The sequence below is a fragment of the Harpegnathos saltator genome, unplaced genomic scaffold (genome assembly GCF_003227715.2).
Source record: "Harpegnathos saltator strain DR-91 unplaced genomic scaffold, Hsal_v8.6 scaffold587, whole genome shotgun sequence".
NCBI classification, from domain to species: domain Eukaryota; kingdom Metazoa; phylum Arthropoda; class Insecta; order Hymenoptera; family Formicidae; genus Harpegnathos; species Harpegnathos saltator.
In genome coordinates this window covers 11,416-36,171 of record NW_020230412.1, presented here as the reverse complement: position 1 = coordinate 36,171, position 24,756 = coordinate 11,416, and the positions used below count along the sequence as shown (strand labels likewise).

At 36.7% G+C, this 24,756-nt stretch overlaps 4 protein-coding genes across 5 annotated transcripts; 1 reads left to right on the top strand and 3 right to left on the bottom strand.

Annotated features, from left to right (window-relative positions):
* Positions 1–264: 264 nt before the first annotated feature.
* On the bottom strand, positions 265–4,167 carry LOC105192463 (probable tyrosyl-DNA phosphodiesterase). The gene is made up of 5 exons (XM_011156627.3): positions 3,107–4,167; positions 2,344–3,035; positions 1,652–2,191; positions 1,000–1,198; positions 265–828 (listed from the first exon to the last, which is right to left on the bottom strand). The coding sequence occupies exons 1-5, from the start codon at positions 3,209–3,211 to the stop codon at positions 706–708; spliced, it is 1,659 nt and encodes a 552-aa protein (XP_011154929.2). The 5' UTR covers positions 3,212–4,167; the 3' UTR covers positions 265–705.
* Positions 4,168–6,313: 2,146 nt separating this feature from the next.
* On the bottom strand, positions 6,314–8,949 carry LOC105192467 (probable tyrosyl-DNA phosphodiesterase). The gene is made up of 4 exons (XM_011156631.3): positions 8,206–8,949; positions 7,508–8,044; positions 6,848–7,052; positions 6,314–6,676 (listed from the first exon to the last, which is right to left on the bottom strand). The coding sequence occupies exons 1-4, from the start codon at positions 8,805–8,807 to the stop codon at positions 6,542–6,544; spliced, it is 1,479 nt and encodes a 492-aa protein (XP_011154933.2). The 5' UTR covers positions 8,808–8,949; the 3' UTR covers positions 6,314–6,541.
* A 2,012-nt stretch (positions 8,950–10,961) lies between these two features.
* LOC105192468 (probable tyrosyl-DNA phosphodiesterase) lies at positions 10,962–13,728 on the bottom strand. Of its 2 annotated transcripts, XM_025304057.1 has the most exons (5): positions 12,854–13,728; positions 12,555–12,700; positions 12,158–12,479; positions 11,465–11,666; positions 11,018–11,200 (listed from the first exon to the last, which is right to left on the bottom strand). In XM_025304057.1, the coding sequence occupies exons 1-5, from the start codon at positions 13,459–13,461 to the stop codon at positions 11,063–11,065; spliced, it is 1,416 nt and encodes a 471-aa protein (XP_025159842.1). In that variant the 5' UTR covers positions 13,462–13,728; the 3' UTR covers positions 11,018–11,062. The 2 variants fall into 2 exon arrangements, with proteins under 2 accessions (XP_025159841.1, XP_025159842.1); XM_025304056.1 differs by having other exon boundaries at positions 10,962–11,200; positions 12,158–12,700; positions 12,854–13,726.
* A 1,815-nt stretch (positions 13,729–15,543) lies between these two features.
* Positions 15,544–22,510, top strand: Rep (Rab escort protein). Its single transcript, XM_011156634.3, has 11 exons — positions 15,544–16,015; positions 16,113–16,179; positions 16,786–16,977; positions 17,061–17,247; positions 17,335–17,572; positions 17,658–17,880; positions 17,977–18,183; positions 18,275–18,399; positions 18,796–18,956; positions 19,036–19,209; positions 19,631–22,510. Exons 1-11 carry the CDS (start codon positions 15,967–15,969, stop codon positions 19,802–19,804), a joined length of 1,797 nt encoding a protein of 598 aa, XP_011154936.1. The 5' UTR covers positions 15,544–15,966; the 3' UTR covers positions 19,805–22,510.
* Positions 22,511–24,756: the final 2,246 nt, after the last annotated feature.

The following is a 24,756-nucleotide window of genomic DNA, read 5'->3' as shown; positions in this document are numbered from 1 at the left end:
ATATATATATGTGTGTGCGTGTGCGTACTATATATACTCGTTTTCTTCTTTTTTCAACATTTACGTTGTTCAACATATTCTCATTTCTGCCAGGCACAATTCTCACAAGGACAGGATTCACATTTGCAACACAAATATAAACGTTTATTGTTTTCCCCAACAATATAAAAAAATAAAATAATATATACAAATATAAGTACAAAATATTTATACTATAATAAGTATGAATCCATTTGTAATTTATTTGTGATATCTTTCATCGCGCAAGAATACTTTATCATTTATATGAAAGAAAAAACTGGTGGCATCGGAGGAAACTTCACAACCTTACTCCCCTGTATAAAATGTCGTATTTAAAAGTATTGTTTCGCATTCACGAGATTTCGTCGTGAATTCTATTTTACGGAAATCTCTGATTGGATCGCGGGCCAATATTTTTCAATGCGACGGGGAATAGAACATGAAAATCTTTTATGCCTCTGAATCCGAAAACAATTAAGAGAAAAAGTGAATACTTTTCAATGCGAAAGTTCGCATTTGAAAATTATCTATTGCAATTGAATGCGAGGCATATTTGAAATGAATCGAATCCTTTTTAATGCAAAACATTCACCTCTGCCGTCTCGCATTTAGCGCGGTGAAGTTTAATAGGAACTAATATATTTCAATCTCTTTTTTCGGATCAGAAAGCAGAATTCAGACGTATTATACTCGTGTAAAAAGAGGACTATCACTCGAATCGTATGGGCACAGTGGAAGGTCGTATGGAATCGGAAATATCGGGCCGGTTAGATCCTCGTCCGTGATTGGAAATGTTCTTGTCCCAGTCTGAATAAAAACGTGTTTGATATAATATGGTAAATATTACTGATAGTAAAATTGAAATTAATATGCATGTTACGTCTTCTGCATTTTAATGGGTATAAAGATATGAAGCATGTTTAATAAGTTATTCATCTGTTGTCAAATTTACAATCAAGTAACAGTGATGACACTTACGATAAACTTTGGTAGAAACGCAACGCCGACCTCGTAATTCGTGATGTAATAGTCACCTCGTTGGACTCCCCACGCACTTTTGCTGAGATTCGCACTGGTTAGTACAAACCATGCAATTCTTTTCAAGTCAGGTGAAATCCTAGTATAGGATTTAATATGAGGCATCGCTTGGTCGCATCCCGATTTCGCTTTCCACTGGCTGAATATAATCATAAAATTCTACCTGTAGAAATCATGTGTCGCTTCCAAAATGCAAAATTAAGAAACATGGTTGATACCAAGTAACAAGTACAAGTTATTCATAACAGTTACCTCTATGAGGTACTTTCTTCTCAGTAATATTTTGTGCTAATATTATTTTTCTTCATTATGATTTATGCTACTGGTAAGTTTTTTGGATAACAATAACAAATACAATCGTGTGTGTTTATAGTTATTTTACATATAAAATTTACATATGTAAACTGAGAATCATAAAAAAATAAAAGTCCTTGGAACCTGGTAACGGAAATTGTAACATCTTGAATAACAAAAATAATCAGTTGTTTTTCAAAATATATGAAATTATATTGTGCACTGTGTGTTTGGAGTAACGAGTTAGTATTTAAGACTATCTTCCTGAATATTGTTAAAAGAAACGAATGAAGCTTACTATAAGTACGATTTGATCCACTGCTGCTTGGAATGCAACTCCCTGCTATATAAAAAGCACGAAATGTCATCTTGATAATCGAAGCTCTGCTCGTAATTTTTCACCGACGGATAAATAAACTGGAATTTCGGATAGTTTTTTAAATCTCGCTTGGTTTCCCGCGTCATAGACCGAATTATCTCCTTTGACAACCAACCCTCATATTTTGGACCGAAACTGCCTACAGCGGAACTTTGTGCAATTATAGACCACTTCCGTGCATTCGATGGCAGCATGACATGTTGAGACAGAACATTCGCTAATTTTTTGTATCCCCATAAATCTACGTCGGTGCGTCTGAAATATCCCGGTGTAGATGCAATGAGACACACATTTACGGCGGAAAAGTCCGCCTTCCTCACTAGATCCCTCCATCGTTTTAAAGCAGGATTCTGATAGCTGTTTAGGTATCGTTGCAGGTCCTTTTTAAAATTTGTCGGTGACTCTCCGCAGCGTTTCGCAGCCTTCGACAGTCGAGGTAAATGAGGCGAAATCCACATCCTATGATTGAGAAAAAATATGCATAAGTTGGTTGTAAATGACAAAAAATATCTTCCGATATTCAAGAGTTTTACGAAACGGGATATAATTAGTAATTAGAATTAAAATTAACGAAGAAAACTTGAGAAAAATTCGTCTAACTTGAAACTGACCCTTGCATCCTATTCTGCCAGTCCTCAAAATACAAATTGGCAGTGGAGACGACCACCCTGATTCCATCGTCTTTGTACTGCAAGATCATGATCTTAGTATGATGACTTCCAAATTCAAACGGCATCTGTACTTGTACCGCAGTAATATTGTCATCTAATTCTTCTTCATCTGTTCTTTCGCCATACAGAATCGTCATATTAGTACTTTGGCCAGCCAATAGATATTGCAAACACAGCCATTCAACATCTAATATATAAGTCAAATGAAGACTGTTGACTATCTCCCCAAAACTAATGTCCAGAATCTCAGGGAAAGTTATGGAAAACTTTTGATTGTAAGTTTCCTTTGCTTTCTCTACTCTTGTATAGAATAGATGATAAGGTGCTGAAAGTGCATATTTTAATGCAAATTCTCCTGGTTCCAGGACAGATACATCATATCCAGACTGTCTCATCATTCGAATAGCTTTCTCTCTGACTTCTTTTCTGGACTTTTCAGAATCACGTGCCTCATACGTATCCGTGAGAGATATTCCTTTATCAGTACTCTGACTTTGTTTCTTGTTTGTGGAACTACTTTGAGAATCATCACTGATCTGTTGACTTTCCTTGGAGTGTTTGTTACTTTCTATATTGATCTCTTTTATTTTGTTTATTACAGAACCAGCCGGACTCTGACTTTTGTTTCTTGTCTATGAAAATAATGTTACACTCATTATATTTACTTGCCATAATTCAAAATTCTAATCTTCTCTTTACTAACCTTGATATTTTCTGAACTCTCATGCTCTTTGTTACTCAGAGCTCTAGATAGAGCTTCAGCTTCTATATCCATTTGCTTAAGCTTATCTTGTCTCTCCTGCGTCATAGCTTTCTAGTGTATTTCTACTTTTGGTAATTATGAAGAATACAGGCCACCTCACTGATTTCGCTGAAACTTTGTATAATTGCGTATTTTGGTGCGTAGAACGCGATTTTGAAACGGGGTAGTGGGAGGGAGGATAGTGCGAACTTTTCGAATTGTTTCTAAGCTGGTGAGTCTCGGGGTTCTCGGCTCGGTTTATTTGTTAAAACAAGTAACAGGTACGACTGAATAATAAAAGAAAAGAAAAGGACGCGCGCCAGAAATATAATGCTATATATACATATGTGATGATGGTAAATATTATAGAATCACAAATGTCTAATTACGCGAGAACGATGATAAATAAAATCGACGCTAGTAATCGTTCGCGCTACGCGATAGAATAGAACACAAGGAAAATAATATCGGCGTTAACACGATAAATAATATCAATAATAATATTCGGCTATGCCAGACGGCAAAAGGGGCACAACAGTATATAATATGTACAAACGCTAATAATTGGTCGTGATAGAAAAGAAACCTACGATAAACAATATCGGCGCTAATAATATCAATATAGGTAGATAATATCAATAACAATAATCAGCTGTGCCAACCGAAGGAACACGACGGTATACAATATGAACGCTATTAATCAATCGCGATAGGTAAGAACACCACCAAATATCGGTGTTTATAACGGTAGATAATATTAATAATGATATTCGGCTGTGCTAAGCGCTAGAAGGAAGGTATATAATACGATCACTATTAATCGGTCGCGATAGATAATTGATAATAATAACAGTATATAATATGAACGTAACGATAAATAATATCGGTGATAAGATAAATAAGATAAATGACAAAAAAATACCAGGTACAATTAATTTGCACCTCATACGTTCTTCACGGACAACGCCGAGACGGTGACTAACTGCTACTGACTCACAAAGGTAACCCCCCAACTGTTACTTTACCGATCAGGTTAGATTATATATTAAATTGTTCTACTGATTATCCTTAATAATGTGGTACTATTCTCTACTTTCGGAAAAAGCTAGTATAGGCTACAGAGCGCTTCACAGTTTGGGGGTGATTTCGTAATTACGGACAACTTTGGGGTTGAATGGGATATCATTCGACACGCATTGATTAGTATATTATCAAAATGAAAGAAGAAACAAAGAAGAAAGAATTAAAGCAACATTCAACCCCATAGTTGTCCGTAATTTTACGAAATCATCTCCAACCTCCTTTGAAGCACTCTATAGCCTATACTAGCTTTTTCCGGAAGTAGCGAGTAGTGTCACGTTATTAAGGATGATCAGTAGAACGATTTAATATATAATCTAATCTGACCGGTGAAGTAACAGTCTGGAGGTTTCTCTTGTCAGACAAATGGACGAACACTTAGAAATTTCGCCGAAACGGTGGCTGACTGCTACCGACTCACCGAATGCCGAATAGACGAGGCAGAATTGATCAAGAGGCGCGATTTCTAAGATTTCGGCGCGTGAATGGTCGCAGAGATTAAGTGCCACGGAGAATTCTGTCGTGAGATGGCTTGCCGCTTGTGCGTGTACCGCCAGGACCCGTAGATTTTTCCCGGTATATGGTACGATCGGTGTTGGAAAAATTCACTGGCTGGCCACGTTCAGCGTAGTTCGATACTCACGACAGCTTCCCGGTGTTAAGTCCCCTGCTGGCGGTCTCCTGGTGCTCTTCCTCGGATTGCTCGGTACTTGTGCTGCTGCTACTCTCGCTGCTGCTGTTCTGGAGATCTGCCCCGAGAAAACTCTGCTCCGCTCTGCTCGACGAGCGAACGAGCTATATATCTGTGGATTGCTACTGTTCAGTGATAATCGGAGTACAATCGGGATTCCCCTGATTTCCGCGAAATCAAAAGCATGTGATTCGTTATCTTAACCCTTTAATAAACGGCAGGGGGAACTCCGTCTCTCCGTCGGTGAGACGGCGCCAAGATTCGGCCGCTACGACCTGGATGCCGCGGTACAAATTTCTGGTGAAGGGGTTCAGTGTGAAGGGGTTTGCGGCGGCCTTCGACCGTGCGGCGACTAGGGTTGCCAGATGCGAAATGACTACGGGACATTTTTTAGGCGACGGTTGAAAAATAGCTTGTTAGAGAATTTTAGTTCAATTGAAGGGATAGAGGGGTAAGACGGCTAAGAGATGCCGCTGTGAACCGCAACAAATAAATGCGTGAATTAGATATCAGCAGACAGAAGTTTGGACATGAACAGTGCGATTGTATTTTTTATCACGTGAATAGTTTAGTTGACATCAATTTTCTTAGATGGAAAACTTCGACCCTTTAAATCGCGGTGACCGTTCTCAGGTTTCTCTCTGGTACCAATTAGAAACATGAATGTTTTGATTATTTTGTTGAAATTCTGATTTTCCAGGACAGAAAACTTAAATTCCTAGACACGGAAGAAGCTTAAAATTTCCGGGACATTCCTGGCCATCTGGCAACCCTAGCGGCGATTGATGGTCATCGCCGATATGGTAGTGTCGGGGGAGATGTTCCTTCTTTTCTGTTACAAATAATATAATTTTATTTTTGATATTTTTATATAGTTGTGCTTCCCCTCGCAGCAGCTGATACGATTATCAATTTTATGTCCACGCTCCGCATACTCACGCTTTCAGAACAAAACAAAACAATATGTTAGAATTCTAATTTAGTGATAAAAGATTTTGATGGAAATGTAGAGCACATGATAATTTGTAGCCGAGAAGTCGAAACTAATAAAAATAACGAGCTTAAACATATAACGTGTCTAACCGAAACTGATCTTTCTACAACACCGCCAAATGACGCCAGATAAGCCACCCAAGTTGACGTTTCTACGCGATACAAGCTGTCAAATTCGGAATAATTCGAAATGAATTCAACGTGATATCGTGGTAAACAAAAGAAAATTGTGTTATTCAAAAATTTTCGCGCAAATTTACTTTACTCGCTTCTTTGCCCTTTCCCGTTTGTATGCGTGTGCGTACTACATGTATATATACGTTTCTTTCTTTTTTCAACATTTATGTTGTTCAACATATTACTCATTTCTGCTGGGCACAATTCTCTCAAGGACGAGATTCACATTTGCAATATAAGTATAAACGTTTATTGTTCCCCAATGTATAAAACAATATAAAAAATAAAATAATATACATAATACAAATATATATATAAGTACAAAATATATTGCACAAAAATAAGTATGAATTCATTCGCAATTTCTTTGCGGTGAGCTCTTTTTTCACATAAAAATACTCTACCATTTATATGAAGGAAAGCACTGGTGGCTTTAGAGGAAAGGCATCACAGTCTTACTCGTTAAGAAACTCTCGTGTGATAAGAGGACTATCACTCGAGTCGTATGGGCACAGTGGAAGATCATATGGAATCGGAAATATCGAGTTGGTCAGATCCTCATCCGTGATTGGAAATGTTGTTATCCTAGTCTGAATAGAAACATGTTTGATATAATATTATAAATATTATTGATAGTAAGATTGACATTAATATGCATGTTATATCTTCTACATTTTAATGAGTATAAAGATACGAAGCATATTTAATAAGTTATTCATCTATTGTCAAATTTACAATCAAGTAACAATGATGACACTTACGATAAACTTTGGTAGAAACGCAATGCCGACCTCGTAATTCGTGATGTAATAATCATCTTCCCGTTGGACTCCCCACGCACCTTTGCTGAGATTCGCACTGGTCAGTACAAACCATGCAATTCTTTTCAAGTCAGATGAAATCCTAGTGTAGGATTTAATATGAGGCATCGCTTGGTCGCGTTCCGTTCTTGCCGCCTTCCACTGGCTGGATATAATCATAAAATTTTATCTATAGAAATCATGTGTCGCTTTCAAAATGCAAAATTAAGAAACATAGTTGATAAGTAACAAGTTATTCATAACATAGTTACCTCTATGAAGTACTTTCTCAGTAATATTTTGTTTGTTAATATTACGTTTCTTCATTATGATTTATGTTACTGGTAAATTTTTTGGATAACAATAACAAATACAATTGTGTGTGTTTAGAATTATTTTACACATATGAAATTTACATATGTAAACTGAGAATCATAAAAAAATAAAAGTTCTCAGGACCTGATAACGAAAATTGTAATAAATTGTTACATCTTGGAAAACAAAAATGATAAGTTTTTCAAGATATGTAAAATTATATTGTGCACTGTGTGTTCGGAGTAACGAGTTACTTTTTAAGACTATCTTTTTTAATACTTGTTGAAAGAAACAAATTAAGCTTACTATAAGTATGATTTGATCCACTGCTGTTTGGAATGTACTTCTCTGCTATAGGAAAAGCAAGAGGTGCCATTTTGATAATCGAAGCTCTGCTCATAATTCTTCACCGATGGATAAATAAACTGGAATTTCGGATAGTTGTTTAAATCCCGCTCGGTTTCCCGCGTCATGGACCAAACTATCTCTTTTGATAACCAACTCCCGTATTTCGGACCGAAACTGCCTACAGCAGAACTTTGTGCAATTATAGACCACTTCAGCGCATCCGGCGGCAGCGTGACATGTTGAGACAGAACATTTGCCAATTTTTTGTATCCCCATAAATCTACGGTATGTTCGAAATGCCCCGGTATGGACGCAATGAGACACACATTTATGGCGGAAAAGTCCGTCTTCTTCACTAGCTTCCTCCATCGCTTTAAAGCAGGATTCCGATAGCTGCTTAGATATCGTTGCAGGTCTTTTTTAAAATTTGTCAGTGACTCTCCGTTGTGTTTCGCAGCCTTCGATAGTCGAGGTAAATGAGGCGAAATCCATATTCTATGATTGAGGAAAAATAAGCATAAATTGGTTGTAAACGACAAAGAATCTTCTGATATTCAAGAGATTTACGAAACTGGATATAATTAGTAATTCTATTTAAGATTAACGAAGTAAACTTGAGAAAAATTCGCCCGAATAATAGCCGACTTGAAACAGACCCTTGTGTACTATTCTGCCAGTCCTCAAAGAACAAATTAGCTGTAGAGACAACCACTCTGATCCCATTGTCCTTGTACTGCAAAATCATAATCTTGGAATGATGGCATCCGAATTCAAATGGCATCTTCATATGTATCGCAGTGATATTGTCATCTAATTCTTCTTCATCTCTTCTTTCGCCATACAGAATCGTCATGTTAGTACTTTGGCCAGCCAACAGATATTGCAAACACAGCCATTCAACATCTAATTTATAAGTCAAATGAAGACTGTTGACTATCTCCCCAAAACTAATGTCCAGAATCTCAGGAAATGTTATGGAGAATTGTTGATTGTAAGTTTTACGCGATTCATCAATTCTTGTGAAAAATATATGATAAGGTAACGACAGAGCGTATTTTTCTGCAAATTTTCCTGGTTCCACAATATTATACCCAAAATCTCTCATTTCCTGGATAATTTTCTCTCTAGGTTTTTTTCTGAAGTTTCTAGGTTTGGAATTATACGTTCGATATGTTTTCATGTAGAAGTTCTTTCTGCTGGTACTTTTGCTTTGCTTCCTGTTTCTGGAATTGTTCTGAGAAGAGCAAGCTTCTGCCATGTCTATGATGGATGTTCCTTTGAATCCTTGAAACTTTCACTTTGTCTACCGCTTTGACACAACTGTCCACAACTGATCTACAGGCTTTCTTTAGTGTGATTATTATATCCTATCTTATCTCTTGCACTTATCTCTTTTATATATATATATATCATATTTCATTGTTTTCATTATAAGACTACCTGCAGGCAAAATCTATCTTTTCTTTGTTATCCGTAAAAATGTTATATTCATTACACTTATCTTTCATAACTTAAAAGTTCCAATTCTCTTTACTAACTTCAATAATTTTAAAATTCTTATATTCCTTCATTATTTAAAACTCTAAATAAAGTTCTTGCATCATTTTGCTTAAGCTTATCTTGTCTTTTTTGTACTGTAGATTTTTTATATCCATCTATTTCTTCTTACCAATGTTTTTTGCTTAATGTTCTTTATTATAATTTTCTTTAATTAAAATAAAGGTTGTGCTTTAGAAAGTTGATTATTTGTTATCTATATATGATTATATCTTTTTTGTCCCTCTCTTTTTTAAGAATCATTTTCAATGCTTTCAATTGATCTAACAATGGAGAATGATTATTACATGTAAAATTAAAAACTTCTGATATTTCTATCATGTTATCCAGTTGATTTGCCAACACTTCCATCACTAAAAAAACAATAAAGACCATAAATCCAGATTGTATTAATCAGATGCTATAATGGAAGTTAACAAGCAGATACTTACAATAATAAGATGACATTTTAGTAAAGTGAATCAGATTTTTCCTGTAATTTTTTTTCATAGAGGGACATTTGTCTGCTGTAATATCAAATAATAATCTTTATATTTATCTTTCAGAAGTATTATAAAACGCAAAAGTTCAACATATAATATTCATGATATAAAATTGCTACCTAAAGTGCTCATTGATAAAAATAAAATACTTGTTGCAGCAGTTGTGTGAATTGTTTACAAGCAAAACATTTTTGTTAGCTGATAATAACACAATGAATGATACAATATGCAATTTTGTCTTTAATTATTTTATACGATAGTACAGTGTTCAATATAACAGCCAATAAATAAAAGTAAAGACTGATGTAAACAATAGAACGGATGACTCGTAGCGTAGACTTTGGAACGAAATAATAAACGAATCTCGTACAAATCAAAACAAAGACAAGTTTTCCAGGGTGTTGTAAGATGGCGCTAGATAAGCCGTCGAACTGGCGTACTGGCGGTCGTTTCGTTTTCGCGTAGCGAATTATATGATCTTATGAAATTCGGAACAAATTCAACACGATATTGAAATGAACAAGAAACATCACATGTTATATAGAACTTTCTAAAGCACAATTTATTATTTTAAGTAAAGGAAATAAAATATTTCGCCGTATAGAGCTTGTTAATTCAAAATTGTCATATTTTTCCTCGACGAAAACATAAAATGTCGCAATCTTTAATCAATTTATTAAGTGTTAGTATTACCGTGTCCGATTGTACTCGGACACGGACAAGATGATACTAACATTTAATAACATTTAATAAATAATTAATACTCAATAAGTAATTGTAATAGATAATACTTTTTAGCTCTAAACAAAGTTTTGTAATGTCAAAGAAACCTAACAGGCCTTGAGATAGAGAATATAAAAAAAATATCCAAGATATATAAGCAACTTGCAATGTTGTTGTATATATTCCCAGCAAACACAATATTACATGTAACGTGCATGTTAGTTGTAATTTCCTACTCAACAATATAACTGTTATATAACACATGTGTACATATAATATTGTGTTTGCTGGGATTACTCTTATTTCTGTGAGCTATAATTTTCTCAAGCAAAAGATTGCAATATGGAATGCAAATATTAACCCCAGGCAGCACACGTTCCCCTGGGGACGTCTTAAGGACGTCTTGAGGATGAAGAAACATTTCCAGGATGTCCTCAAGACGTACTATGGACGTCCTCTGGACATCAATGCTGTTAGGGACGTTTATTGTTATATGTGTTTAAATGCTGTAAAAAACAGCAAAATGTATAATACGTGTAGTATAATATATAATACAATAATTAATTTAATACATAATTTAATACAATTAATTTAATACATAATACAATATATTTTGAAATATATACAATACATATATAATGTAAATTTATTTACTAATTTTTTATGAATCCACTAATTCTTATTCATCATACAAAAATACTTCATCGTTTGTAAGAAAAGACACTGGTAGCGTCAGCTGAAAAATCACTTCTTACTCGCGAAAACGAGGTCGTATAAATAGAGGACTATCGCTCGAGTCATATGGGCACAATGGAAGATCATATGGAATCGGAAATATTGGCTCAACTGAATCTTCCTCGTATGTGATTGGAAATGTTGTTGCCCCAGTCTGAATATACAAATACAATCGTGGTTGGAATAACATTAAGAATAATAATATTAATGATAACAAACTTGACAGTAATATGCTCATTAGGTTTCAATAAATAACCATTTTAGACGATTATTATACGATATTAATCGTAAGCCGTAAGAAATGACCAATCACAGATGATTATTACGAGAATAATCGAATATGATTTATGACATCTATCGTAGAATCTCCATTAATAAATTATCCATTATTGCCAAGCGTGTCGATAATGGTACTTACAATGAACTTTGGTAGAAACACAACACCGGCCTCATAATTTGTTATAGAATAGGTGCTTCGCTTGACTCCCCATGCGCTTTTGCTGAGATTCGCGCTGGTCAGCATGAACCAAGATATTCTTTTCAAGTCTGGCGAAATCCTCATGTAGGACTTAATATGAGGCATCGCTCGGTCTCGTCCTGTTCTGGTCGCCTTCCATTGACTACATATAATCATAAAATTCTATAGAAACAACATGCCGTTCCCAAAAGCACAAGGTTGGAAAGTAACAAGTTACTTGTAAAACCATTAGAAGTTATATTTCTTCATCAATGACCTGGTACCAGCATTATTTTTCATTCTAATGCAATTATATCTATTTTCTGAATAACGGTAATGAATATAATCACATATTTTATTTTCACACATTTTACATATATAAAATCTATATAGAGTGGCGGCCCTCAAAAAATGAGTTTTTAAAACTTGGACATGAAATAGAATGAACGGAAAATAGAATGACAGGAATTGTAACGACCTGACACTTCCTGAGTAACAATTACGGTACCAAGTTATTTTTCGAAATATGTCACGGTAATGGTTACTTTTTGTCAACAAGTAGCAAGCAACTATCCAGTCATAAAAAAGAAAAATAATGTTACTATTAAAAAAGCAACTTTTTCATTATTTGTATAAGAACCAAACAAAGCTCACTGTAAGAACGGTTCTATCCATTGCTGTTTGGAATGTCTTTCCGCGGTATAATAAAAGCACGAGATTGAATTTCGAAAATCAAAGCTCCGCTCATAATTCTCCACCGACGGATAAATATACTGAAATTTCGGATATCTATTTGTCATCTGCATGGTTTCCTGTGACATAGACAAAACTATCTCCTTCGATAACCAGCTCTCGTAGTTCGGACCGAGGTTGCCAATGCTGGAACTCTGAGCGATTATAGACCACTGTGGCGCATCTGGCGGTAGTGTCGTATGTTGAAACAGGACCCGTGCTAATTTTCGGTGTCCCCAATAATCTGCATTGAAATGTGTATAATTCCCAGGAACGGATGCAACGAAACACACGTTTACGGCAGAGAAGTCCGCCTTACTCACTACATCCATCCATTGCTTTAAAGCAGGATTCCAGTATCTGCTCAGATATCGCTTGAAGTCCTGTTTGAAATTCGTTGGTGACTCACCGTCACTGGAACTCGCCAATTCCGGCAGTCGAGGTAAATGAGGCGAAATCCACAATCTATTATTGGAGGATAGAATTAAATTAGCCATAAACGACAAAAAGTATCTTCCGATATTCAACAGCAAAACTGGGCAATTAGCAATAAAGATTAAAACTAACAAAGGAAACTTGTAAGAAATTCAATTGAATAATGCTTGATTTTGTACAGACCCTTGTGTCCTATTCTCCCAGTCGTTAGAATATAAATTAGCGGTGGAGACGACCACCCTGATCCCGTCGTCTTTGTACTGCAAAATCATGATCTTAGTATGGTGGGTTTCGGAATTAAACACCAGCTCCGCTTCATACACCGGCATAATGCTAATGTTGTCGCTTAAATCTGTGTCATCTCTCCTATTGTGGTATAGAATGGTCATGTCAGTACGTTGACCAGCCAACGCATATTGTAAACACAGCCATTCGACGTCTACTATGAAAGTCAGGTGAAGGCTATTGACTATCTCCCCAAGACTTTTATCGAGAATCTCAGGAAATGTTACAGAGAATGGTTGATTGTGAGTCTCCTTTGATTCTTCGACTGTAGTGAAGAATAAGTGGTAAGGCGCCGAGAGATTATATTTTTGTGCAAATTTTTCAGGTTTTACAACATTATATCCATAATCTCTCATTATTCGTATAATTTCTTCTTGAGCTTCTTTTCTGGACTTTTCTGAATCATGAGCTCTGTACAATTCTACAAAAGATTTTTCTTTATTCGTATTCTTGCTTTTTTCCCGAATTGTGGAACTCTGAAGATAGCAAGCTTTTGTCGTATCCATGATAAATGTTCCTTTGCCAATGTCTTCACTTTGTACACTATTTGCAGAATAGCTTTGACAATCAGTACTGGCTTTCTTTAATATGATTGTTATATCCTATCTTATCTCTTCTACTTATCTATTTTATATACATTGCAGAATCATAGACAAAGTCTATATTACTTCTCTTTGTCACAAAAATAATGTTAAAATCATACTTCTATCTCCCATAATTAAAAATTTATGACTTTGAACTTTTCCAAACTTACTAAAACTGTAAACAAAGTTTATTTCTGCTTAAATTTATCTTATCTTTTTTATATATTGTTTCTTTATGTCTATCTACTTGTTGAAAATATTCTTTACTATTTAATTACTTTACCTATTTATTTTTATTATGTAATTACTATTTAATTTCTTTAAATGCATTTTAGAAAGTTGATTAATTAAGCATAAAGATATTTTCATTTCAGTCCTTTCCTTTTCTAAGAATCATTTGTAATATTTTCGGTTGATCTAGGAATTGAGAATGAACCTTACATACAAAGTTAAGAATTTCTGTTATTTCTATCATAGCATTCAGGTAATTTGCTAATAGTTTTTCTACTGAGAAATGGAATAAAAATTTTTAATTCTCGTTATATGAGTTTCAATCTCTTGATTGTTGTTATCTGCAGTAGTCATCGCTGCAAATTGCTTATAAAAAAATATTATCTATCTAGATAACAGTAAAATTGATGCAATATAATATTTAATGTTTCTAGATAATATGACTGTTTATCAATGGCTAATCTATATCTATATATATAAAATACATACTTTTTGGTTAGTCAGTGTTTTTAGCCTATTGATATTTGCAACTATTTGACACACTTGTTCCTTCTTCTGGTTTTCTATAAAATTAGTATTTCTTTTTCCTCTTTCTATTGAATGTCTTTTTAAGAACTGAAACATTATATGTAAAGTATCCCAATTGCTGATCTGAATCACTCCATCAATGTCAAACTCTTTCTGTCAATTCTTTCTGTCCTATCTTTTTCAATTTTTCTAAAAATAAATTCTCTCTTCTTTGTATTTCCTATGATTATATATCAGATGATTAATGTTTTCTTTTTCAGTTCTACAATCACACTTCATTGTATTTATAAATCTCTTTTGTTCCAATAATTTATTAAGGTCATAATGTTCAGCTCTTACCTCTCTTGTTTATTATTGTACTATATTGTTATTTTCCCCTTGCTATGATTGTTTTGTCTCTTTATCAAAGAAATTTTCAAAGTATTTCTTCTTTTTCTTTACATCCTGTTCCATTGATCTTTTTCTATATTCTTTCTCTGGATTTTTTCTCTCCGATTTACATATGATATTTTAAGTTTACTAACTGCTTCTTCTTTTGTTTTTATTTTTACTAATTGGTCTTCTATCTTATTACTTCTTATACCTTTACGTATTGGTACCCGTAAGAATATTATTATCTTATTCTTTTTCTTCTTGATTTTAGAATATATTTCTCTGGCTGCCATTGTATATTTATATAAATATTCATATAAGTTTTTATAAATTCTATTCTTTCTATTTCTGTTTTTTTTTTCTATATTTCTCTGTTTTCTCCTTCCCTGTTCTACTTGGTCTCTACACTTCATCTTCATTTTTTCTATCACTTCTCTGATTGTTTCTCTTAGGTTAGTATATATTTCTTTATATTTCTGTATTCCTGTTAGTCGTTGAAATTCCTCTGCATTCATTCTTTCATCTTCGATTGAATTTGATCTATCCTTGTGAATCTTTCAATTAATTCTTCAGTTACGGATCCTATTGCTTCTCTTATTATATCTTTACTTGCAAACATCAAATTCAAATTTGTTGATTTCTTGTTTTTATCTCTTATCTATGTTTTTATCTTTCCTCTCTTCATGTATTATCTTGCTCCATTATCCCATTTAATTTTTCCGCCTCCTCATTTGTTGTAAGACAATTACAATCTCCATCTGCCGTTAAAACTACGCTGCTCAACATCACACATCCGTTCATCAGCCTGTCTCAATAAACGAGACTCGCAACAGCCCATAAACAAAGATAAAGGCTGATAAGAAAAATAGAACAGATGACAACTCGTAGTGGAGACCTCGGAACTAATAAAAGTGACGAGTTTAACGTTATAACGGGTAAAAGCGACGCAGATTTTCCCTTCTAGCGACACCGCTAGATGGCGCCACGCAGGCCGCCCGAGCGAGCGATCGGGCTCTGCATGGTGTATTACTCTGTTCTGTCAAACTTGGAACAAAAAGGGGTGAAGGCCCGTGCGCACGAGAGTCGGAGTGAAAGCTTGTGCTCGGGGTGGGGCCCGACTTTTACGCGAATTTCGACACTGATATCCGACCGCCGAGGAAGATGAATTGATGGGCCGGAATTGACCGCGACGTCGCACGACTGGTGTGTAATTGTAAGTCTAACACGAGCGCGCTACTTCGTTGTGAAATCGTTTCGCCGAGACCAAGGAGGAGACAGCTGGGGGAGGAGACAACCATGGAGGACGATCTGCCGACCGAGTACGATGTGGTCGTCGTAGGCACAGGTATTGATTTTTATCAAAACGATGCCGCGCGTTGTGTTCGGCCGCGGCGAATTCTCGCCAGTAACCCGACATTGCTTGCTATGATGATTCCCGACAGGTATGACCGAGTCCATCGTCGCCGCGGCGGCAAGCAGGATCGGCAAGAAAGTTCTGCACCTGGACAGGTAATACCCAGGTGCCCGGCCGGCGCGACTTTCTCCTACTTCCTGCACTGACATGCCATTAATCAGCTGCAATCCCATATGTAACTGACATTATTGTAGACCATTTCCTACACGGTAGTCTGAAAAGTCGGTTTAGTTGCTCCTGTGATTTGGGCATGCTAAAACTGACTTGATCGCTCTCGGTCCGTTCCCAATGACTTTCGGTGTTACATGTTGTATAATTATTATCATTTGTATCACCATTCATTTGTGAACTGTATAACTGTATATACAATATGTAACAACAGTGATTACGACGGCAGAACTTGTCAAATCAGTTTTATACTGGTTGTGCAAACTTAGATGATGTATGTAGTAAACTGACTTTAGGTCATCGTGCAGGTACAGTCTATGGGTCCATATGGTATTTTGTTAAATAATAAAAGATGTCAGAATTATATGATATAATACTGCATCAATATATACTAATCAATATGCCATTAATCACAAATCTCCTTGCACATATGATATATTTCAGTGTGATTACAATTAAAATTGTTAGATATTTTGTAAGAAGATTAGAGATTCATGGGTTGCTTCATATAATCTCTGCTTATTTGCATTTAGCAATGAATATTACGGAGGTCTTTGGGCTACATTTAATTTTGATGGATTGCAAAAATGGATAGAAGACCTGAAAACGGCTAAGAACAACACTAGAAATACGAATGTTGATTTAGAGGACGGTGAAAAATTCTTGAAAGCTAGTGATCAATATTCCACTGTCGAGAACATCGGAGAAACTTGGTACATTTCCAAGTAAGGATTGAGATGTGTGTTGACTGTCTGACAATCTGAAAAATTACCCTGTATATTCTCATTGTTTTCCCCCCTGTATACAGCGATGCGGATTTACCTGTGGTTTCCTCGAAAGATACCCAGACCGAAAGTTCTGGGGATAGCGGTGCCATCGACGGTGCGGAAAAGACTGATCAGGACAAGGCTGATAAGAAAGAGAATGTGAAACAATGGAGCATAGACCGTATAAAAAAGGAATATAGAAGATTTAATATCGATCTGGCACCTAAAGTGAGCTATCGCTGTCCTTGTAAACACCTCACCGTCACTTATTGCACTCGCTACGTGTGCATCCTTGACGTATGGTTTCTGTTGCAGCTATTGTTCGCTCGTGGCGAATTAGTGGAACTATTGATCTCTAGCAATATTGCGCGTTACGCCGAATTCCGCGCGGTCTCCAGGGTCGCTACGTTCATGGACGGTAAACTCACGCAGGTCCCTTGTTCTCGAGCCGATGTATTCGCTAACAAGACCGTCAGCGTGGTCGAGAAGAGAATGCTGATGCAGCTTCTGACATCTTGCATGGAGCAAGGTGCTGACAGTCCAGAGTTCGATGGTACGTGACGCCATATCGTGGCATTTTCGACCTTCTCTCAGCTCGATTTTACAGTAGGAGTTAAAGACGACCCGACCGGTTTCAGGTTTCCGTGATAAAACGTTCATAGAGTATCTCAACACGAAAAATCTGACGCCTATAGTGCAACATTACGTTGTGCAAGCCATCGCGATGGCAACAGACAAAACGACGTGCAGGGACGGTGTTAATCGCACGAAGCACTTTCTGAATAGCCTTGGACGCTACGGTAATACGCCCTTCTTATGGCCTATGTACGGAAGCGGTGAACTGCCTCAATGCTTTTGCCGGTACGCCCCGAATACGGGAACGCATGGAAATCCTGCAGTTTCCTCGAAATAATCGGTCTTCACCTCTCGCTTTCTTCTCTCTTTCTCCCTTGCTAGATTATGTGCGGTTTTCGGCGGGGTTTATTGCCTGAAAAGACAGCTGGACGGCGTGGTAGTCAACGGGGAGAAGTGCAAAGCTATCATCACTGGCAAGCAGAGATTGGCCTTGGAGCATTTAGTCGTAGGGCAAGGGCACTTGCCGCCGGAAATCGTAGCCTCCGAAGGGGAGAACCAAATCTCACGCGGGATTTTCATCACTGACAGGTATTGCTTGCGTTTCGCACGGCTCACGTGACATGGTCTTGATGTCTGTATCGTGCACAGCGTTATCATAAGGACTCTCTCGTTCTCACAGATCGATTATGCAAGGCGAGAAGGAGAGTCTAACACTTTTGTATTATCCGCCGGAAGAAGCAGGCCAAGAACCAGTTACTATTATTGAATTGGGACCATCCACCAATGCTTGTCCCCAAGGATTGTGTACGTATAACACTCGTGAAAATGTACGGGATGTTTTTTTCTTACACAATGGACTATATAACATTGCATTTCTTTTATCAAAGATCGAAAAGGTCAAATCAGATGAAGGTTAAAGGCGGAAAGGATCAAGTCGAGAAATCTCGACACATCTCCTTTCTGCGATACTTCATGAAGCAATAATTCTTAGAACAAAAATGCATGTTCACGCGTACACACGTACACTCATTTAAGAGACTGCACTAATTGACTAGATTTTATCTAATAATCATTGTTTCATTGAGCATCGCAGAAAAAATTGTTACGTAACACTGTGTGACTTGTGGGCGTTAATTAAGAAATATCCTGTACGCGTAAAAGTCGGTTGATTCGAATGTCCCCCACTGTCCTGTTCTTCAGTTATGGTTCACATGACATGCAAACGTACCAAGAACGCGAAGGAAGATCTAGCGTATGTTGTGGACAAGTTCCTGAGAGCTGAGCCGCTTGATCCCAATGCCGCACGTAGTTCTTCTGACTCCCATACTCAAACGGTATCTCCCGATAAACGGCATCTTCAGGTAACGAAACCTCCTCCAGATTGAATTATGACCGAAAGCGCGTATCTCTAAATCGAATTCTCTCGACTAATTGCACCAGGATGGTGATAATCAGGAGAAGGAAGAAACGGAGTACCCGATACCGCAAGTGCTGTGGTCTCTGTACTTGAATTTACCCGCGAGCGACATTAAGTTAAGCGACTCGGCGCCCAATAACATACACCTATGCTCTGGACCGGATCTGGAACTTGATTTCGACTTTGCGGTGAACCAGGTGTGCCAACGTGATGATCATTTGTTAAACAGAATTAACAAATTATTTCCTAAAATCTTACTGAAACATTTAACCAATTTCTGGAAATTTTACTTTGAGGAATTAACTGTAAATGATTACTCCTATAAAATTTTATTTTGAATTAAATTTTTATTTAAATAATTTAGTTATAAAAAAAATTAGTTAATCGTTCCCTAAAATTTTATTTAAAAAATCAGCTAATTATTTTCGAAAATCTCATGTAGAAAAATTTATTTCAGGTGTATTTCAATATTTTATTTAATTATTATTAAATAATTTCCTAATTTTTTTCCTTTTGTGATCTATATAAACAGACGTAACTTGCATGATTAGGATGAAACATCACTGCTTTGGTAACTTTTGTACAATCCTATTATGTATGTCCTTTTGCCTATTCCAGGCCAAGAGTATCTTTAAGGCAATGTATCCGGACGAGGACTTTTTGCCGCGCGCGCCTGACCCAGAGGAGATCGTCCTGGAGGGCGACGAAACACCGGGCCCGAAATTCGAGGGCGGCATCCCCACGGAAGGCGAAGAGAAGCAAGACGTTGAGAAAGCTGAGAAGGAGGAATGAACGATTATCGTATAATGCTTCTGCATCTCCAGTGTCGAAGAGAAGATAAGGCTTTTGCGCCTTTAGTGTCTTTTACCTTCATCGTTATTGCATTTCCTTATAAACGTACTTGGGGCTAAAGAAAGAAAAAACCAAAAAAAAAAGTAACAAGCATGGGATTACAAATTACACGAGGCAGTAGTGACGCAAACGAAGAAAAGCTTCGCGACGTTGATCTTGGGATTTTTCATATACGTTCACACGTTACTCTCCGGATCCGCTCGGGACAGAGTCCTGTCGTTGAAAACGCTTATCTTCGATTCGCGTCTTCCACCCATACAAAGAGAGAACACATGCTTTCGCATCTTACACTTTATTCACGAAAACGCAAGTTCTATGAATATTATGCTTCGACAAGGACACAGACTCGTTAGAAGAGCACAAGTGCGTTTGCCAGTACGAAAATACAGAAGTTGATGGCGCGCGCGCGCGTGCGCGATTGTGATTTTATATTCGGTGAAGATAACCCTGGCGATTCGTATTTCCTCTCATTTTTGTATAATTCTCTCTGCGCGATCGGATCATCGCGAGGAAACGGCACGAGCAAACGACATTGCGTAAAGAAAAATTTGAAAAAAAAAAAAAGAGAAAAAGAAGTTCGAATACATTCTACTAAGTAGGCGTAGCGCTCCGAGAGACATGCTCCGTACCCCGGATATATGATAACGATACCGGCGGAAGTACGAGAATGCAGAGAATAACGGCGTCACGCTTTGATACTTCAGTAGACATTAACAGCAATTATATATAATATATTGTATGTGCACGAGCCATTAGTCATTTAGATAGACATCGTGACGTATTTGGGATTGATAGTTTGTATTACATGCATTATAAATGGATATGCTACCTTTAATGCGCTTGTCATAATATATCTGTAATAAACACGAAAGAAGAAAGTGCGCAACCTAATCTCGATTTGAATCAGTGACATGCTAATAAGTACGGTAACACGTATACGTATGTGTAGCTATCGTTTCTCCGAGATTGCGTACGCTCGTTTGCGAAACGCTTCGAACGCATTTCTCTTTTCCGGCGGAGTTGAACGACCGAAGACGGAATTCCTAAAAGAAAACAATTTTCAAACTTTTGAGAGTCGGTATACGCAGTGCCAAAATTAGCCCTTCGTCGTATTCGTATCCGATGGATAAGAATATAACGAAGTTGTTTCTCCTGAATCTTTCGCTTTTCAACATCGGATGTATCATATATCGCCTTGGCTCCTATTGTGAAGAAATGCCACGCAAGCTCATGAATAACACACATCCGATACTCCCAACTTCATCGGAAAGAAAAGTCAAGTTCGAGCCATTTCGCAAGCGAGTGTACGCCACCGGCGTCGATTAATTTGAAATATTTTTATCGGTGATTTGTTATGTTCTTGCGTTCGCATCGAACTGAAGGGAAGGATCGGTTGTTCCTTTCTTTTTCTTTTTCTTTTGTTTTTTCTTTTTAATCGAAATTTCGCACTTATGTGATTACGAACGCGATTGTACTCGTCCAACGTGTTTGTGGCTTGAATGTAGACTTAGTAATTTTAGTATTTTATCCTTACCAGGAAACCCGCTCAGCAGAGAGTGTCACTTTCCGATTTTCATGCGTCTAGATTGTGATCTAAGTCCAAATGGAAGACAAGTGCTTGTTTCATGAAAGCGCAAGTTGAATTCAGCGTAGAATAATCTTCGTCTTGATTTACTTTGGTTTATTTTAATTTACTTTGATGAAAAGGTTTCAAAAAGTACTTTTGAAACTTTTACCGAAGACGTTTCTTCTTCTAAACGCGCACGACTTATAAAAGTTACGCGTCGCTTTCGAGCTAGAATGCGACGTGAACGAAGCGCATCAGAATCGTAGTGAGACACAGTCGCGGGTTTCCTTATTAGTTATACGAAATCACTTTTTTCAGTCTACCGCTCACATATCCTATGATTTATATCTCACGAAATGAGAAAATTACATTATTCCATTGGTTCACTCGGCTTTAGTTGCCACAGGTCCAATTATACACGTAATATAAAGATCCAGTGTTCAGGTAACTACCAATGGTGAAGTCTACAATGTGTCTTTTTGTCGTAAAAATCAAGAACTCACGAGGCTGTGTGTGTATGTGTGTATGTGAGAGGTAGCATTTGTCTTTTACTTTCTTTTTTATTTTAATATTATTAAGCTGCTATTTTTCACAAGCTTTAGATGTAAACTGATGATTTTCTCGGGAGCAACATTGTGCGTATCTTTTTTATTCCTATTCTGTCCTACAGGTACTTATTTTTTATACTAGTTTTTTAATTATTTATCGCATATTCGTAAGATTTAATTAAGTCACGCAATCCGAAAGTTCCAGAAGAGATAATTGTGATAATTGCTGTGCACGCCAATAGATCCTTCGATAAATTAATTTCTTAGTCCATTCCACCATTGTGGTTTATTTACAACATCAAACTGCACATTCAAATATTACGAGTATACAATTACAGTATCTTTTGGCAACACCATAATACGTTGCTTTCACTTGTGTATACTTGTCGTGATTTATAGATATTCGCGAGTCATTTTTTACAGATATAAATCGCGTATTCTGAAAACCAACCGAGACTGTCATAGAGGAAACTAATATGACCTAATATCTCGTCGATTATACGTGCGACTGTAATAAACATATACTTCTTACGTTTTTCGTCAATATACACAAATCCCTTATACTATATTTCTAATGTTAGTGTAGTGACAATTAGAATCGTATCTGTCGATGCAACCTATGTTGAAGATTTAAAAAGTGTAAAAGCATACATAAAGAATCATTCCACGCATATATAAAAATGCAATTCATGATTTGACGTGAGCGTTTATGTGTTCCACGAGAAAAATATTCCCTTCGTTTCTTATTAAAAATAAATTATCAAAAATTTGTCTGAAATAAACTGTTTATGTTCAATAACTGAGCCTCGCGCATCGCCCGCTAAAACGATATTACCGCAGATTGTTTCACTTTATATTTCATCTATCTTATGTGCTATATTAAAGAAAAAAAGCATAAGCTCGTCGTTAATAATGATTGGTCTTCAATCAACCTTTTACCTCTACTGTAATCCATAGTACTAAATTTGTTAAATTTGTAAATCCCATAAAATTTGGTGAAATCTAAACTAGATGCTATTTGTGAACTTTTACCATTGCATTCGGTAATACTCGTCGAGACAAAGAAAATGATGCCACTCTCGAAATTCTCCGTCCACTGAAAAGTAGAGTAATTTTGAAAATAAAGCAATTTTTTTTACATTTCCGGTGGAAGGAAAATCGACGGTGGTGCCACCTTACGTATTTCGACGAATACTATCAAATTCAATTCTAACAAGTTTAGATTTTACTAAATTTGTGAACCGCATAAAATCTGGCTTTTTTATTTCCAGGATCATTACATTAATTTTCAAGCACTTTCAGTGAGCGGAGAATTCCGGGAGAAGTGTTATTTTTTCTAATTTTGTTAAAAGAACCGTGTCCGGTCGGCTTTCTAGCCATAACATGTTACAACAAAATGGCGACGTCGACAAAATGCGTGTGTCGTGTATATATGATATTCGATATAATTGTTTATCGTCCGGATATATTAAAAATATAGAATAATACGATTTAATCTGCAGTGCTCACTTCGTAGTCACAGATCTTAGGAGAAGACACCACTAAGTGATGTGCAGTTTTAGTGGAAGTAGCCATTTTGTTATAAAGTGTCATAATTGAAAGCGACCAAGTTAGCGATTTGGTACTGTGCTAGTGCTGAATAATCATCTGTGCCTTTCGTAAATTTTCAGATAAAAATAATCGTCTACATTAGTCGCAAGACACAGAACGGAAAATCACAAGTTGTAGGAATTCACCAATCACAGTCGAATATTCTCTTAACATTCGACTATGATTGATGGATTTCTACGACTTGCGTTTTTTATGTGCTTTATGTCCTTGTGTGAACGGGCTTTATGTGCATCAGTTTAGCAACTTCTTTAAAAAATAACGGATCTCATTCGCTCCTCTTGTTGAAAAACATCCTAAGGGCCACTTTTACCAAGCTGCAGGTCAACTAACTATTGTAATAACCTTGTAGGATCCCAACTGAAGTCGCTGTGAGAAGAAATAGAACATGAAGAACAAACCAGTTATTTCAGTTGAAATTGTGCAAAGTTACAGGAAGCACCCAATTCGACACAGCACGATTGCACACAATCAACCGACGCAAAAAGTATTATCTGGTGAATTACTAGATCTAACGAATCATTTACTATGGCTGCGTTCCAATATTTACTACGAGTACTGAAAATACATAGTTTGTGTCACGTATACTATAGAATTTCAGTGCTGGCAGTGAATATCGGAACGCAGCCTTTGTGTCCAATCGTGCTGTTGCCCATTTCTACCAACCTTGGTTGATTTAACCGACTGGTTATTCCATCGGAATGAACCAATCGCATTTAATCATTCTAATTAACGACAAATGCGATTGGTCAATTCCGTTGGAATAACTAACCGGTTAAGTTAATCAAGGTTGGTAGAAATGGGCATGTGTCGAATAGTAGAGAGGAAACTGAGAGCCAGCGGCCAACACGGCGTTTTCGGCGACACCGATTTTTCGCACTGGGAATGGGCGCTATCTGCATCCATTTTGAGAGGGGAACTACGATGCTACATCCACTTTTAGATCTCGACGGTAAAACCTGCATCTGGTGGCTGTCCGTGCTACATCCACTTTCAGGCGGTTTATGTCCGTGCTACAACCATAATAGCGTACTTGACAAGCACGGTCTCGCGCATTGTTATGCATTTGTAACATGAATTAACATGTTAACATGCACAAAAAAATAAGAATTGAGATTGTATATGATTAATATCATGAAGATTATATACGATTTATATCGATATATAAA